The sequence below is a fragment of the Lichenostomus cassidix genome, chromosome 1 (assembly GCF_008360975.1).
Source record: "Lichenostomus cassidix isolate B80296 chromosome 1, HeHo_3.0, whole genome shotgun sequence".
NCBI lineage: Eukaryota > Metazoa > Chordata > Aves > Passeriformes > Meliphagidae > Lichenostomus > Lichenostomus cassidix.
In genome coordinates this window covers 64647129-64662145 of record NC_139479.1, presented here as the reverse complement: position 1 = coordinate 64662145, position 15017 = coordinate 64647129, and the positions used below count along the sequence as shown (strand labels likewise).

At 38.4% G+C, this 15017-nt stretch overlaps 1 protein-coding gene across 3 annotated transcripts in view; it reads right to left on the bottom strand.

The window, feature by feature from the left end:
* The window catches only part of TRPC4 (transient receptor potential cation channel subfamily C member 4), a 128998-nt gene that overhangs the window by 23082 nt on the left and 90899 nt on the right, over positions 1 to 15017 (bottom strand). For all 3 annotated transcript variants that reach the window (XM_085061015.1, XM_085061025.1, XM_085061032.1), the window contains 2 exons: positions 13901 to 14237; positions 1444 to 1583 (listed from right to left, as the gene is read on the bottom strand). In XM_085061015.1, coding sequence (XP_084917141.1) covers positions 1444 to 1583; positions 13901 to 14237 — 477 coding nt within the window. The remainder of the gene's footprint in view (positions 1 to 1443; positions 1584 to 13900; positions 14238 to 15017) is intronic.

The window sequence follows — 15017 nt, the reverse complement described above, 5'->3', positions numbered from 1 at the left end:
TGAAAGGATTACAATGTCTTCTAATTAATGTTATTCTAAAGTGAATAATTGGCCATCTCCAATGCTTCGGAAACATCCATTTTCAATGAACAGTTTGCTCTGTTACATGGGACAATGAAATGGCTATTTATTTCTAGTAACTTTATGATTAGGCATCTGTAAAAAGGCATTTCATTAGCTTTTAAATGACAATTCTCTACACTTTGGAGCATCTTCCTCTTTTAGGCTCCAAATTTCCTCGAGTGAGAAGACTTCCAAAGGTTTGCAAACAGAGACCCAGTACATCAGAAACCTTTTGTCAAAGGAGACAGCTGGTGAGTCAACACATCTCAGGTCTTTGATCATCCCTGCTCCTGACTGGCTGACACGTGGATCTTTATGAACAAGATGACATAAATCAGAGTTCCTAACTTCCTCTACACCTGTGGCAGGGCTGCAGCAAGAGCAGCTGCTGCTGGAGGAGAGCAAGCTGTAACTGGATCCTTGTCGGCTCTCTCCTTGTCCCAGTCAAAAGTATCTTGGCAGAGGAGAGACTCTCCTTCCATGCATATAGGGTGGTACAACTGAAACTGTAAATTATTGCTGGTGGCAGGGAACTTGAAAAAGCTGAAGTACAATGCTGATCCCAGTGGCCTGTAAAAATGGCCTTATCCTTACTTGGATGTGATAAGAACTCTACGACAAATGCTAAAAAATGCTTTAAGCTCCTTTCATATGTGGTTTCCTTGCACTTGAAACCATTTATCTCGTTTTATGAGGAATTTCTATCCCATTAGGTATTCATGTTGAATACATACACAACGTTCATATATGTTCTATGCCTTTGAAAAGAAGGGCTGTTCTGCTGAAAGATACTTAAAACAGTGGAAATATAAGACTCCTTACAACAAGTCCATGAAAAGAATGAAAAAATGAACATACCCAGCCTCTAGTGACCATTTTATCCCCTTCAATTTTTCATTTTCATGTTGCACTTAAAACAAATTTTCAAAAGAAATTAAATTCTTTCTCTTTAGTTCCCCCACCAATTTTGACTAAGTATTTTGCCAGTAGACCTGTCTAAAAGTTGTGTAAATTTGTCTCAGATACAATATTTTCTCACTGAAAAAAGTCAAAGAATAACATAAAATGTAATTTTATGCAAACATTATAAAATATCACAGGTCATTTTAATTTTTCATTAAATTGACAGTATGATAGTTCATGAAAGTTCAGAAAGGTTCACAATAAGAAAAGATTACATGGGCCAAGAAGAAAAAAGCATAAACTGCAATGTCTTGTTTGCTCTTACACTTGTCTAGCTTCCTGTCGTTGCTGCAGAAGATTCACAGAGCACATCATACATCTCTTGCATTGCTAAGCCTGAGGACCTCCAAACAGAAAGATCAGTAGAAACCTGATTTAATTCATCTTAAAAGTTTTGCTGATTTTTTTAAAGTTTACCTTTGAGAATGCAACAATTTTCAAGGAGATTGTTGCCAAGTACAAGGAGTTCATTACAAAATCCATGAGGTTCCACCAATCATGAATGTAGTCCTGTAGTCCACCATCCCACATCTGTTTAATTTCACCCCAGATAAAACCTGTAAATAGAACAAAATTCATTAGGCATGAATATTAAGTAAAAAAGACTGTCTATTCTAGACATTTATCTCATGATAGACTGATTCTCCTTACATCAAGTATAAAGGGAAGGTGGATAAGTGCTCTAAATTACACATCTAGTTAGGTGAAATTTTACCTTTCTGCTAATGTTTCCAAAATTAATTTGTTACACAAAATCCATTTAAAAATCATCTGCTTGTTAAAGGACAATTTCTTTGGATTTTTTCAGCGTCTTTCACATTATATCCTAAAAAGTATAAAAAGAGTCTTAAAATCAGTCACCAGTGCCAACTCAGTCCTTGGCAATTGGTGAAATATATTTCAAATTGGAAAATTTATGACTGCAGAACTCAATCCAACACAATAAGGAAGAGAATTTCGATTGTTATTGTCAATGCTGAACTAAAGTCTCCCTTTTCCATATGAAAGAGTAGCGTCTCCAGAAGAAAGTCTTTTGTTGATTTTCCTTCGGGACATGAAGGAATTGAAACTTTTTTCAGGTGTGCAGAGCACACATTGTGCTAGACACAGTGAAACAGAAATATTCAGTCCCAGTGGGAAATCTTGCAAGTTGTCTGACATGAACTTGGTTTAACAGCTCAGAGACAACTCTGTGGAGACTCTTTAATGCTATAAACATTAAAACCATTCTGAAGAAGATACTCCACATTATTGTATAATGTTACTGAGACAACAAGGAACATTTAGATGCATATTTCACGTTATAATCTACAGAGATTTTTTTTATAACAATACCATTACAGCTTTCAATTTTTCACAGTTAATTATTCTCTTATTAGAATGTCTTGCTTTGTGCTCATTAGAGGGACAAAAATCACCACAAATAAGGCCGATCTCTCACATATTAGTGTTGAGATACAGTTAATTCAATATGGCTTTTCTTCACCTCCACTTTTAGGAAATGATGAACAGGTTTCATGCAGGGGCCTATAAAGTTTTACATTTCCTTGGTATGAGCTTAATTCTTGTTAATCCTTAGCATTCTGTCTGTAAGGTCTTCTGGTTGACTGGATGGAAAACTTGTGATTTTTCTCAAACATGATCCCTAAGAAGTAATTTCTGGTCTATTCTTGTTTGTGCCAGGTAGGTTTTGAGTTGTTATAATTTAATTTTGTAGTGCATTGGCTTGGCCTTTCTATCTCCTGATTGCTTTCAGAAGTAAAAGCTCCCTTTCTCACCAATTTCACCCTGAAACCTCAGACACATGGTCCCATCTTTTTTGTGTGTGTCATCACCAATAATAGCGAACCTCAGGAGTATATTAATCATCTGATTGTTGCAGCAACTTTTATTTTCATAGGATTAATTTTCAGCCATGCCACCATCACCATTTCAGCATTCTGCAAACTTGGGGCAACACATTCTGAGGAAGGACCATGCTGGGAACATGTAGTCAGGAAAGTGGGATATGCCCATTTTACTGCCTAAAATAGCCTATACGGGCTGGTTGGAAGTCTATCTATTGTGTATCAGATAAAACCAATACAGAAAATATAGTACTGTGGCAAAATGAACACTTATTTTAAAGCTGCAATCAATTGTGCTGAGTTAAGAGGGAGAGAACAGCTGAACATGATTGCATGGCAGGGGTCAATATCCACTAACAGCTCACACTGTCACCCTGCTGTCTGCTGCCCAGGTGCCATCAGAGAGGGGACACACCTCCACAAGGCTGCTAGGGCAGGCTCCTATATGCCTGGCCTAACAGCCTGTGAAATGACTCGACCACTTACTCTTCAAGGACCTGGTCACTCGTGACACACAGTATGAACATGGTGACAGCAGATCTGGCTCCCTCTTCTCTCCACAGTCCTCTCCAACCTTCATCACACAGTCCATGACCTTGCAAATGCCCTCACTCGCTCTTCCACTACATTTCAGGCATAGCATGCTAAGACCTAGCCATCACTAGGTCATAAAAGCAGCTGTTTTGTGTGCTGCTCTATCCCCTTCACATTTCAGACACTGCTCTGAATCACCCGTGCTCCACCTGCCGCACAGCACATAAAAATCACCACTGCAGGAGAAGACCTGTCTCCAGACTCAGAGCTGAAGTCTGTGTAATTCAAATATTGCCCCTAAGTCTCAGTGTCACGGAACAGTGCCTTGCTCTTTTTCATTTAATAAATTTTCACTTAATAGTCTCAGGATCTTGACACTGGCAAGACTGCTACGGCACAGGAAGCAAACAGTTGCGTTGACAGAAGATCCCCAAATGAAAAGGCTTTGCAGAAATCAATACACATGTTCATAGAATTAAATAAACTTTTTTGTAATTCATCAGAGCTAAGGATTCTCTTTAAAATATGCTTTGAAAAGAAAGCAGTAATCGGTTGGTATGAAAAATAAGATGAATGCTTAAACAAGAGGCTTTTGGTTAATTAAAGTCTTCTGCCAAGATATTCTGTGGTTCACAACCAGATAAAGATGTGAACTGACACAGACTGCAATGGGGCTGTTCTCTGTAAGACTGTTGCTCAGCATCATATGTTTTGACAGCACCACCTAAAATATAATAGGATTATGTACAGATATTGAAAAAGAAATGCTGACTAATGCTGCTGCATTTGATCTGTTTTGTGAGTGAAAAGCCAGACTGTTTTTGCAAGCACTTCCTGGGCTTCAGAAAATTAAATGTAATTTTAAATCTGACATTAATAGAGAAATACTGACCTATTACAGAATAGTGGAAGAGAGTCTATGGCTGTTGTAAATTTGATCATTTTGAATTAGAAACACAATTAATCCAAGCTACCAGCAACTTGGAAGTCATTTGGCAGCTGAAAGTTCTGGGTATACTCTGACATCATAAAAGTGGTGGTTCTAATTTTTTTCTCAGTTCCAGACAACTTTTATGTTTGTCCTGATGCATGTTCTTTTCAAACAAATAGTAATGGCAAACTGAAAATCCCGTATTTTTGCTGGCTGTAATGGAGATGTGATCGTTTACTCTTCTTGCCAGCCAAAATATCTAAGTGAAAACTCAACATATAAATACAGTTACCAAGATCCTATGTGACTCCAGAGAACATGAAGCCATGCTGATGGATGGATACTATGTTTGTGAAACACACACAGTCCATGTACGCACAGGAGAGCTTCCCAAACACATATTTTTAAAAACAAATCTTGGTACAAAGTCCAAGGGTTGATTTCACAAATTCAGGACTCCAGGGCAATCTCATCAGCAAAGCTGTGATCAGAGTCTTTGCAGCTATGAGGTCTCCAGGGCTAGGGATCCTTAGGGGAGCTCAACTGGAGCAATTAATGCTGGAAGAACTTGCCTCTCTGGAGTTCTGTAAATCCTCCCAAGTGTATCCACAGGGCTATCCTACAAAAGTGTACTCTGAAATCCCAGAGCCTTTATGCAAGGCTGAAGATGTCTCTAAGGCCTGGTGAGCTTACAAGATGAAGGTATTCTGAGCAGCAAACCTCAGGGATTCCCAGCTCTGCTGTTCAGGTTTAATTTACGGTCATGCAGCCAGAGGTCTTGAAATCTTCTTGTAGATCTGAACTGTATCTTTTTACAAGAAGAAAGTGTCTGAGGGGAAGAAATCAGACCACTCTTACCTCCACAGGTCCTGACACAACATGCCAACTTTGTTCTGTTACATTCATTGGCAGAATCAGGAAAATGCTTGGTTTTTTTCTTTAAAGAAAAATACATTCAGACATCAGAGCATCGTTATCTCTGTGACCTTGTACACTTTTCTACTAAGAGGATTTATGGATAGCTGGATACTACCTTATTTTATTATGCAAGGAGGCTTTAGGCCATTTCCAAACATGACCTGACATGACAGAAGAGAAGACATGCAGTGACAAGACTGTCTAGTAGAGACACTGTTACAGGTAGGAAAGAAACCCAGAGCCCAGGCACTGTCTGATTATTCATGTGCCAAAGCAGCAACATTACTGCAAACTGACAGAGCTCATGTCAGAGCTGCATGTTCAGCAGCAAAAAAGGTGACATCTCAACAAAACGGAGGGGACACTGCCAGCCTGCACACAGGTATTGAGGAAAAACTGCTAAGAGAAACCAGCCAAACACAGGCAGTAGATCTAAAAGCAAGGGCCTTTTAGACAGTCATGCTGGGGACAAGTTGCACTCCCAAGGACCTCTTTACCTCCCTGGGAGGAAACAAGCATCTCTAAGGCAATAATCCTGTCATATGCAGGTGAGTCAATCTTCCCACTGGCTGAAAAGGGAGCCATGGAGGACCAGGCTTAATTAAAACAGATGTCTAACTTACAGATGCCTGTATTTAGCTGAAATAGCTGAAATAGTTCCACTCAGAGCAGATTTCACTATTTTAGCTGGATATTCTTTGCTGTATTCTTTTTCTCTTTGCTCCAACTGCGTCTTTCCTATCTCTTCACACCAGCCAGATTTAACACCTGCCTCTTAGACCCTCACCTATCCATTCCATGCTGTTATCATTTATTGCCACTTACAAGGAAATTGTCGACATTATGCAACTCTTCCACCTCATTAATCAAGGACTTAAATTAAAAAGTTGAGGGTGAGACTTTAAAATACTTGCTGCATTGTTTATACCCACATATTGGAGCAATAAAGGAGAAATAACAGCATGGATATTTTGAAACAAACTGAGATGACAGAAACAAATTTCATTAAATGCCCATGGTTTTAATGGGATGAAATAGAGATAAATTCAGGGCAGGAATCCCACAGACCACATGGGGCCCAGGGAATGACAGACACCATGGAGAGGTTTTGTAAAGCATTGTGAATTATTATATGTGCAAGCTAATCGATTGCAACCATTTGACTGAAGTCCATTTTGCCTGAAGTAAGAAAGGGACTAAAATGGATCAGATAACGTGAATGTGGAGAAAAAAATTGAATTTGTGAGCTACATTTTTTGTAGCAAAATTTTCTGAACATTAAGGAAAGTTGTTTCTTCTAAAATAAACCCTACATACTGTAAAATTAAATTTTATTCAAAGCAACAAAGCGGAGAGAAGTTAAAATACATCTTACTGCAGAAAAAAAGCCCTGAAATAAGAAAGTACTTAGAAAAACAATCTTTTGTTAAAATTCTTGTAGCTCTTAAAAAATCCTTAAGAATTTAGCAACAGATATCACATACTGCATATGATTAACGTGTAATGCATCAATAAATGTAAACTGATAAGGCTAGCTTTTATTTTAGATACTTATCTACAGATTTTGATTTTGAAGCTGTATTTCCAGTCTTGAAATCTTTGGGTATTAGATACTGAAATGTCTTTTCAAAAATGTGGACCTGCTTTTCTTTTCATAAATTAAGACAATGATGGCAAACTTTGCAACTTTGAGCAGGGCAGCAGTTCAATACTCTTGCAAATGTACTCTCTTCCTTTGGATAAAACCTTGGGTTAAACACAGTATCTTTCAGTGCTAGCAGATAACTTTCAGTTAGAAAACATTTTGGATCTATCCTGGTTGATCCTTTAGAGCTACCTAGACCTGTAATTTTACTCTAAAGGAACACATCTCTTAGTCTCATGAAAAAGAAACAAACAAAGAAAAACTTCCCTCTGAAATCTACATTAAAATGTGGTTTAGGTTCTCAGACAAAAAAACTTAGATGCAGCCTGTCTAAATTCTTATGTTGTACTAAAACTTCAGCAACTGCAAAAATAATTTTCCAGCAACTGTGGAAATTGACAAAGATTTATGCCATCTCTACAATACTGACTTTTTTTGATTATAATTATAATTATAATTATGATTATGGTTGAAGTCTCACCGTGAACAATAACATCAAAATTTGTCAGAGAAAAATATGAAAGGCAATATCCTGAGCTATGTTTGGTTTCAAAAAGTTTTTTGGATCCCTTGCTGACTTTGGCCTTACCTTTCCCACAAAGGTTGATTGCTCTGTGCTATTTTTGCTCCTTACCATTAAGTGATGGGAAGCAAGAGGTTCCTCAGGGTCAATCTCTGCATGCCAAGATCAACAACAACTTTTTAGTATGTTTCTTGGAGAACATATTTTTGCTGGGCTGTGAAACCATTTAACTGACAAACTCAGCTTTACTCTGCTATGTGATTTGGAGTTCTTCACAGACACAAGAAGAAGTGAGACAAGCTGCTAATGATCTAAAGCTCACTGAAGGAAAGGAAAGTAATTCCAGGGAATTCAGTGAGTATTGATGAGGCTTGAAAAAGCTCTTCTGCTTTACACCCAGGCTGATGAACTGATCTCTGCTGAAGGTATATGAAGGTAATGAGAGGAATAGAGAGGCATCCTGGTGTAATTCAGGGGCTCCCACTCTCTGGGGTATATTTTGTTATCAGAGTGCAACTATTTCAAGACAACATGCACAAAATCAAACACACACCTCTGGCTTTCCCATGGGCAAATGGCTGCTTGTGAGAGGAGCAACAGTACACAGTGTCTGGGTCAGATGTCAGGTCATGCAAAAAGGTGGGAATGACATAGCCAGTAGACCCATTAAAAGTATTTCCCAAGGAAAAAGTCTTCTGTTTGTTTGGTGGGGTTTTTTTTTGTTTAGTTTTTTTTTTTGTTTTGTTTTGTTTTTTTTAGTGAAAACAAAACATTTTTCTTTGGTCTCTGTGTGAGAAATAACAAGACCATTCTAGATCAAATCTTTAGGTACAAAAAGCCACATATCAGCCAACATCACCAACAGCCAAAGAATAAAATAAAATAATCTATATAAAAAATATTTATCTTAAATACTTAAAACTTGAGTAAAACTAGCTTAGTAAAAAGTCCCATTATGGCAAGATCCAGGCAGCCTGGAGAAGAAGTGGGTCTCCTGATGTTGAAATAAAGAATTTCATTACTGAGTCCACTTTTGGAATCGTGACTAAAAAAAGAGATATTGACTGGCTGAAGTGAACTGAGCTGAAGACCATCAAGCTGAATAGGGGCTGGACTACATGATGTCCAAGAAGAGGTTGAGGGATCTCATTTTGTTCAGGCTAGAGAAGAGAACACTCATGGGATGTTAATAACCTCAAAGCTCAGTTGGTTAGAGCGTGGTACTAATACTGCCAAGGTTGTAGGTTTGATCTCTGTATGGGCCATTCACTTAAGAGATGGTCCTTGTGGGTCCTTTCCAACTCAGAATATTCTGTGATTCCGTGTTGCTGTTGTCATCCACTAATGAAATTGGTTATTTTGAAGAGATGGAGCCAGACTTGTCCTGGAGCTGCACAAGGCAGAACAAGAGATAAATGTTGAGTGCTGTGGCATGGTATATTGCTCGTGGTATCAGGAGAAAAGTTTACCAGTTGCTAGACACAGGCACTGTGAGAGAGAGACTGTGAGATATTCATCCCTGGGGAAATGAAATATCTGACTGCACATTGAACCTGAACACTGTGACCTGTCTTTGCAGTTAGGCTGTGTTGAGCAGCATTTTGGACTAAGTGGCCTTGTGTGGTCATTATGTGCATTACCCTTCCTTAAACAAAGTTGTGTTCCTGCTTTGTCTGGGTTTTTTTTTCCTCTTCTGTGCTATATTTGTCACTATTGGTTATGTACTGTTTCATCTTGCTGGCCATATTTCCCTCTATATCTGCTCCCTGGAACATGTCAGTTTGTACTAACTGTTTAATTCTTTACACAACACTTTCTTGACCTAATTTAGAAGATGATGCACACTGTACTTTCCACCTCTATCATCAGTTATTCCGGAGTCGTGCTGTGCCATCAATTTGAATGTACATTGTGCTAAGGACTGACAAGACTCTACATTCCCATATATCCCACCAGCAGTTTGCTAACCACAAATGTTTGCAATTTTGTACAGTTCCCAAACATCCACGTTCTCTATAGATTCATGTACTCCAACAGCATAAACCATTCTGACAGAAAGGATGGGGAACATATTGTTCAAGAGATACAGTAAGGCTGCATTCGTGCTCCAGGCAGTCTTCTGAACAATGCAATTAAAATAAACATATAAATATTACCATAAAAGTACAAAAAAATCATCAAAAGAAATTGCCTAAAAAATGTCCTCTGCTGCAGCCACCCTGAACAACTGGCAGGGAGCTTTTAAACCACAATTACTGAAAACTAAATTTTTCTGGTTGATGTGTTTCTCCCTGAATTTTATAGCATTTGCTGGTGAAGCAAATGCCCACTGTGAGGACACTTAGTACAGTCACTGCTGGGTCTGAGGCCATAGTTTAGGGTAGAAGAACAGCTATGACAAGTGTACAGAGATCAACATGATCCTTACATGAGCTGCAGTCAAGGCACACAGAGGGAGAAGTTGGGTCTTACTTGATTTCCCCTTTGAATCACTGCTATCATGCTCAGAGGACACTCAGCAACTGGATATGATGATGGAAAAAGCTGCTCTTCCTTGTTTTTTTCCCAAGATGGCATTTGTGATTTCCTTTCATTTTTCAATGGTGATGGATTCTCAGGTATAGTTAACAGGCCTATGTTTCTGTAGTGTGAAGCAACAGCTTGTAATAAGACAATTAATTTCCCTTATGAGCCAAAGCTTGTTTTTTATTTGTTTAAGTGCAAGGACAGGAGATTCTGATTCTTCTTACTGAGAAATTTTTCCATAACTACTGCTTAAGGTTATGACAGCCTTGTAACACTGACTTACTGTTCCACAGATAATCACTGCATACTGGAGCACCACTTGTGTAATCATCTAATCATGTCAAAGACAAAATTAATGCAGAAGTTTCCTCAAGAGAATTTTAAAATGTAAAGTTGATAGTCTCCATGGAAATGTAGCCCAATACAAGTTTTTCCTCTGAGCCTCCTACTCTAGTGACACTTTTAATATGTGCTAATTATGCACATTCAGCCTTCTATTACATAGTAGATGGCAAACGATAATTACTATTTGCTCACTGGAGAGCTTAGGTCATTATGGACCTAATTAGGTCATTAGGCCTTGAAACTTCTCCAGTTGCATTAAATGTTTGTGTCCTGAAGTTCGTGTTGATGAGAAACCTGAAACAGTGAGCTCCTCTCTTAATTTTGAGTTAGTATTAAAATGTATACTACATCCAGAGCTATTTGAATTAAGAGACAACCAAAAAATTCTATTGTTTAAAATATTAATAGTTTTGACATGCAGTTGCTGTTCCAGGATAAGCTTTGCCAAACAAGTATTTACCTGGTCATGTTTCAGGTTTCAGAAAAGAACTATAACCCTAGAGCCACATTCGTTTTGACTCACATGACAAAATTTTTTGTTTACATCCTGAAAATGTAAAAATATCTCTCTTTACCTCAGATAGAGTCTCCCTTGAAAAGTGCCTCATTTACTCTTTTTAAGGATGCTGCATAATTTTATGGTTTGAAGAGATGAGACAACAACTAAATTACAGCCTGGAAGCAAACCTTAGCTTATTGATAAGGGCTTAAGAAAAATATTAAGTTTATTCAAGGATGATTAGACTACAGTTTGTATGTATGTGAATAGGAAAAGAGCAGAATTTGGCTGAGATTAATTCCTTTAGAAAAACAACAACCACCACCAAAAAACACCAAAAAAACCAACCTAACAAAAATCCACCAAAACAAAACGAACAAAACCAACCCTCTCAACAAAAAACAACTGATCAAAAAATCACAACATGAAAAAGACTCAAATATGCAAACAAGGAAAGCTGAAATAGACATGTTCATCACATTCTGTGAGCTGAAATGACCTGTGGAGGTGTGTGTCTGTCTCCTTCAATGGTAGGAGGAAATTAGGTACCTAATGAATTGCCTTGAGACTGTGATGGGTGAATCTGAGACCTCATTATTTGGGTGGGCTAAGGCACTACAAAAATGAAAACCTGAAAGCTGAACACAGAAAATGTGCACTGGAACAGGAATCACTAGTAAGGAAACACTAGAGATCAGAGTGTAAAATGCACCATTTTGGTTGAAAGAGATTTTGGAAGGCACAACTTTTCTGAACAGCAAAGTCTAGATTAATTACAAGCTCTTTAACCACATGGTATCTGAATATTGATCTTCATCCATGCTCATGAATTTTTGTTTATGGAAGTGATTTCCTTGGCTTGACCTCTACTGCTTGCAGATGAAGGGTTTGTTCAGCACAGGGCACATTATCATAATCTGGCCATATGAGTCTATACTGAAAATATTAATGTTGCTTTTAGAAATGACAGTCATCTTGGTCACCATAATTCTCAGGGTTAATGGCTTCTTCAAACAAGTGCTTGGGATGCTGAATTACTTAAACCTCTTCCTAAATAAACAACTGTGTCAGAGGTTGAGGGCAATGGAGGCTCCTCCTCTTCCCACTGTGTGTTTTCTGGAGAGGAGCTAGTCACTAAAATTTTTGAATTGCCTTTACCAGAAACCAGCTCTTGCCCTTCTCAAATTGTGCCTCTGTCTCTCGGCTCTATTAAAAGAAAGGTTAATGACAAAATCCACTTTGGCATGTCACGGTCCATGTGTCAGCTATGCATTTGTTCTTACTATTCTTTAGCCTCAGGATATTGTGAAAGCTGAATAGATACTGACCACCTGCTCTTGTGGAAGGCCAGACAGAAAAGATACTAATATCTCCTTTGGGCATGGCACAGCACAGAAGAGCCTCCTGCTCCTCCTCAGCAGCAGCATTTCTAGCATTTGTTTCCAAGGAAGTAATTAATTAAGCTAATGGTTTTTATATTATTTTCTCATTTCTTGATGGTACAAAACTGGGAAAATTAACTGGAGGATTTTTTTTTAATATTTAAATGCAAAACTCGCTAACAGAAGTTAGTCTGACTTGTCTGTAAGAAACATCAGTCTAGACAGCCTCCCAGATTGAATAATTTCTTTGCAATTATCCTGGATATTGTCTTTTTTAATGTAGGAGAAATATTTAACCAGCTGAGGACAACACACCTCACAGTGAAGGCTGGTGGTGAGGACTGCTAGTGAGGACTGCTGTGCTACCATGGGGAAAATCCCAAAAAGCAGTTCACCTGTGGAAGGCAGGTCCTCCTGACAGGTGCCTGATAAGTAAGTGTGCACAGGGTTTTCAAGTCTTTTCTTGTTTTTTTAAGTCAAAGACAGATGTACACGTTCCTTCTGCTTCCCACAGTGCTCTACCAAGGTAAATATAGAGGAAAAGCCACTGAATCATTGTTCTCTGGAATATCAGGCATGGCCAACTAGTGTATTATAAATTCAACACTGTGTTTTAAATTACATGGGATCAATGGGCCAAAAGCTTTGACAGTTTCATTGCTCCAAAGAAACTCACATGTTTGGGATAAAGGGAAGATACACAGTATTTAATGTGAAGATCCGGGAGAGGTAGCAGCATCAAAATCCCACCAAAATTTCAGGAAAGTTTGTGCAAAAACCTGTCTATGTGACAACAACTTTAACGAATATATCAAACTTAAATTCTTGCTGTCAAGAGTACTAAATCCCTCCTTCTATAATTTCATTTTAGACAAATATATTTGCCCTGGCCTGGTCCAAATTGTGTTGATTCTTAAAATAAGAAACAGGGAAGAGACCACAGCGCACTCAGAGAAATTACCATCTGGCAGGGTAGACAGGCAAAGTTAGGGAGCACTGAGGATAATCCTAGGATCACAGGAAGGAAGAATCACATTCAAGGATGACATGGCCCACAGTAAGTAGGCTTTCAATAATCCCCGCCAGAAAATTTTATTTTAAACCATGAGGACAGAGCGGTTTTGTTTTTTTTTCCATTTCAAAAATGCTTGGTAATTTTCTTATTCTTTCTGATATAGACTATTTGGTCTGAATTGTGTGACAAGTTCTCATCTCTGGTCTTGCAATGAAAAAAATACTCTGTGTGCATATTTTAATGAAAATACTCACTTGAAAAGGCTGATTGTCATTATTTGCAAAATTTTCAATATTTAGAAAAAAGGGTACTGCAGGTAACTAAGGTTAGTAATAACACTTCAGAAATTACATTATGCTTCATTGCTTCATTTTAAAAAATGGACACTTACACGGGCCAGAAAAAATTCTGTTCTGGAGAAAATAGATATTAAAAAGAATAATAATATATATGTTTCAAGGCACTGCCCAATCAAAGGACAAAATCCTTGATATCTTTTGTTTTTCACTGTAATCTATTAGATGGTGACGCTTTGGATTTTCAAACTCTTCTATTTGTCTACATTGTGAATTACTCTTGCTAAGCACTGGAGGAGATGGTAAGTCAATAATTCACTACAGAGGTCTGCTGTATCCTGCCTCAGGAACACTTGGCAAAACTGCAGTGGTCAAAATACGTTTCACTGTATTTTCTTTAGTAATACATTTACCCAGGACCCACGGTAATATCATCCACTCGACGATGGTTGGCGGAGGTCCCTGCATGCTGAGGTCTGACCTGTCGATGTGCTGGGAGGCAAGCAGCAGCAGGAACAGAAAAGTCAAGTACGATGCAGTATGGCAGATAAATTTGATAAATGGCTTTCTGATGAACAGCCCCAGTGGGCTTTTGGGAGCTATCAGGTAGCACACAGAGAAGACTGGGAAAAGGAGTCCTATCACAACACATGTCAACATCTTCACTGCCCAGTGTCGCCTCCGCCATCCGGGGAACTCGTCGTACCAGCGGGATGCGAGCAGCTGCTGGCAGTTGGGCTGGGCAACAAACTACAGAGAAAAGAAAGGAAGAGAGTTAGTTTCCTGTTACCTCTGCAAAGATTTTTCATTCTATGTATGTTTAGTGAAAAAAAAAATCCAGTCTGTGCAAGTCCACTCATACTGATAATACCAGAAACACAGGGCTGGGTCAGCCTGCCTCTCCTTCAATGCCGAAAGTATAGTGCAAAGACATAAACATTTACTTTTCACAATAAATCTTCACTTCCCCATTGGGTGGGTACACAGGGAGTCAGACTGTGAAACACATGGACCTCAAAACCTGACTCGAAACTGAAAAGCAAGTTCATAAATACTTCTATTATTTAATCAGCAACGTTTATGGAGAATTCACAGAACATGAGGTAGAAGTTGATATGAAACCAAAGAGCACAACTGAGATCTGCAAACGATGAAACTGAATTCCACAGCCATGAACAAACTGTTCTCAGTATGTTCCCTGCTAATTCTCTAAAAATCAGGTTTACATGCTTAAATAGTGACAAAACTCGTACAGATGCATTACAAAATGCTTACACAATGCGAACTAAGCTCTAGCATTCCCCAGTATTTCACTAACCCTTGTCAGGATACACTCTCCCCATTCTGTACAATACTTTATGGTCTGTCTGTTTCCATCACAGGATTTAATTTTTTAGAATATAATCCCTAAAGCTGAATTTCACCAACCTCCCCCCCTCCAAAACAAGTAAATGTTTGATCTTTTTCAGATAGCTTTTCAAAGAAGTATATATCAAAGTTTTATGTCATACTTTTCTTTGATCAGAAGTT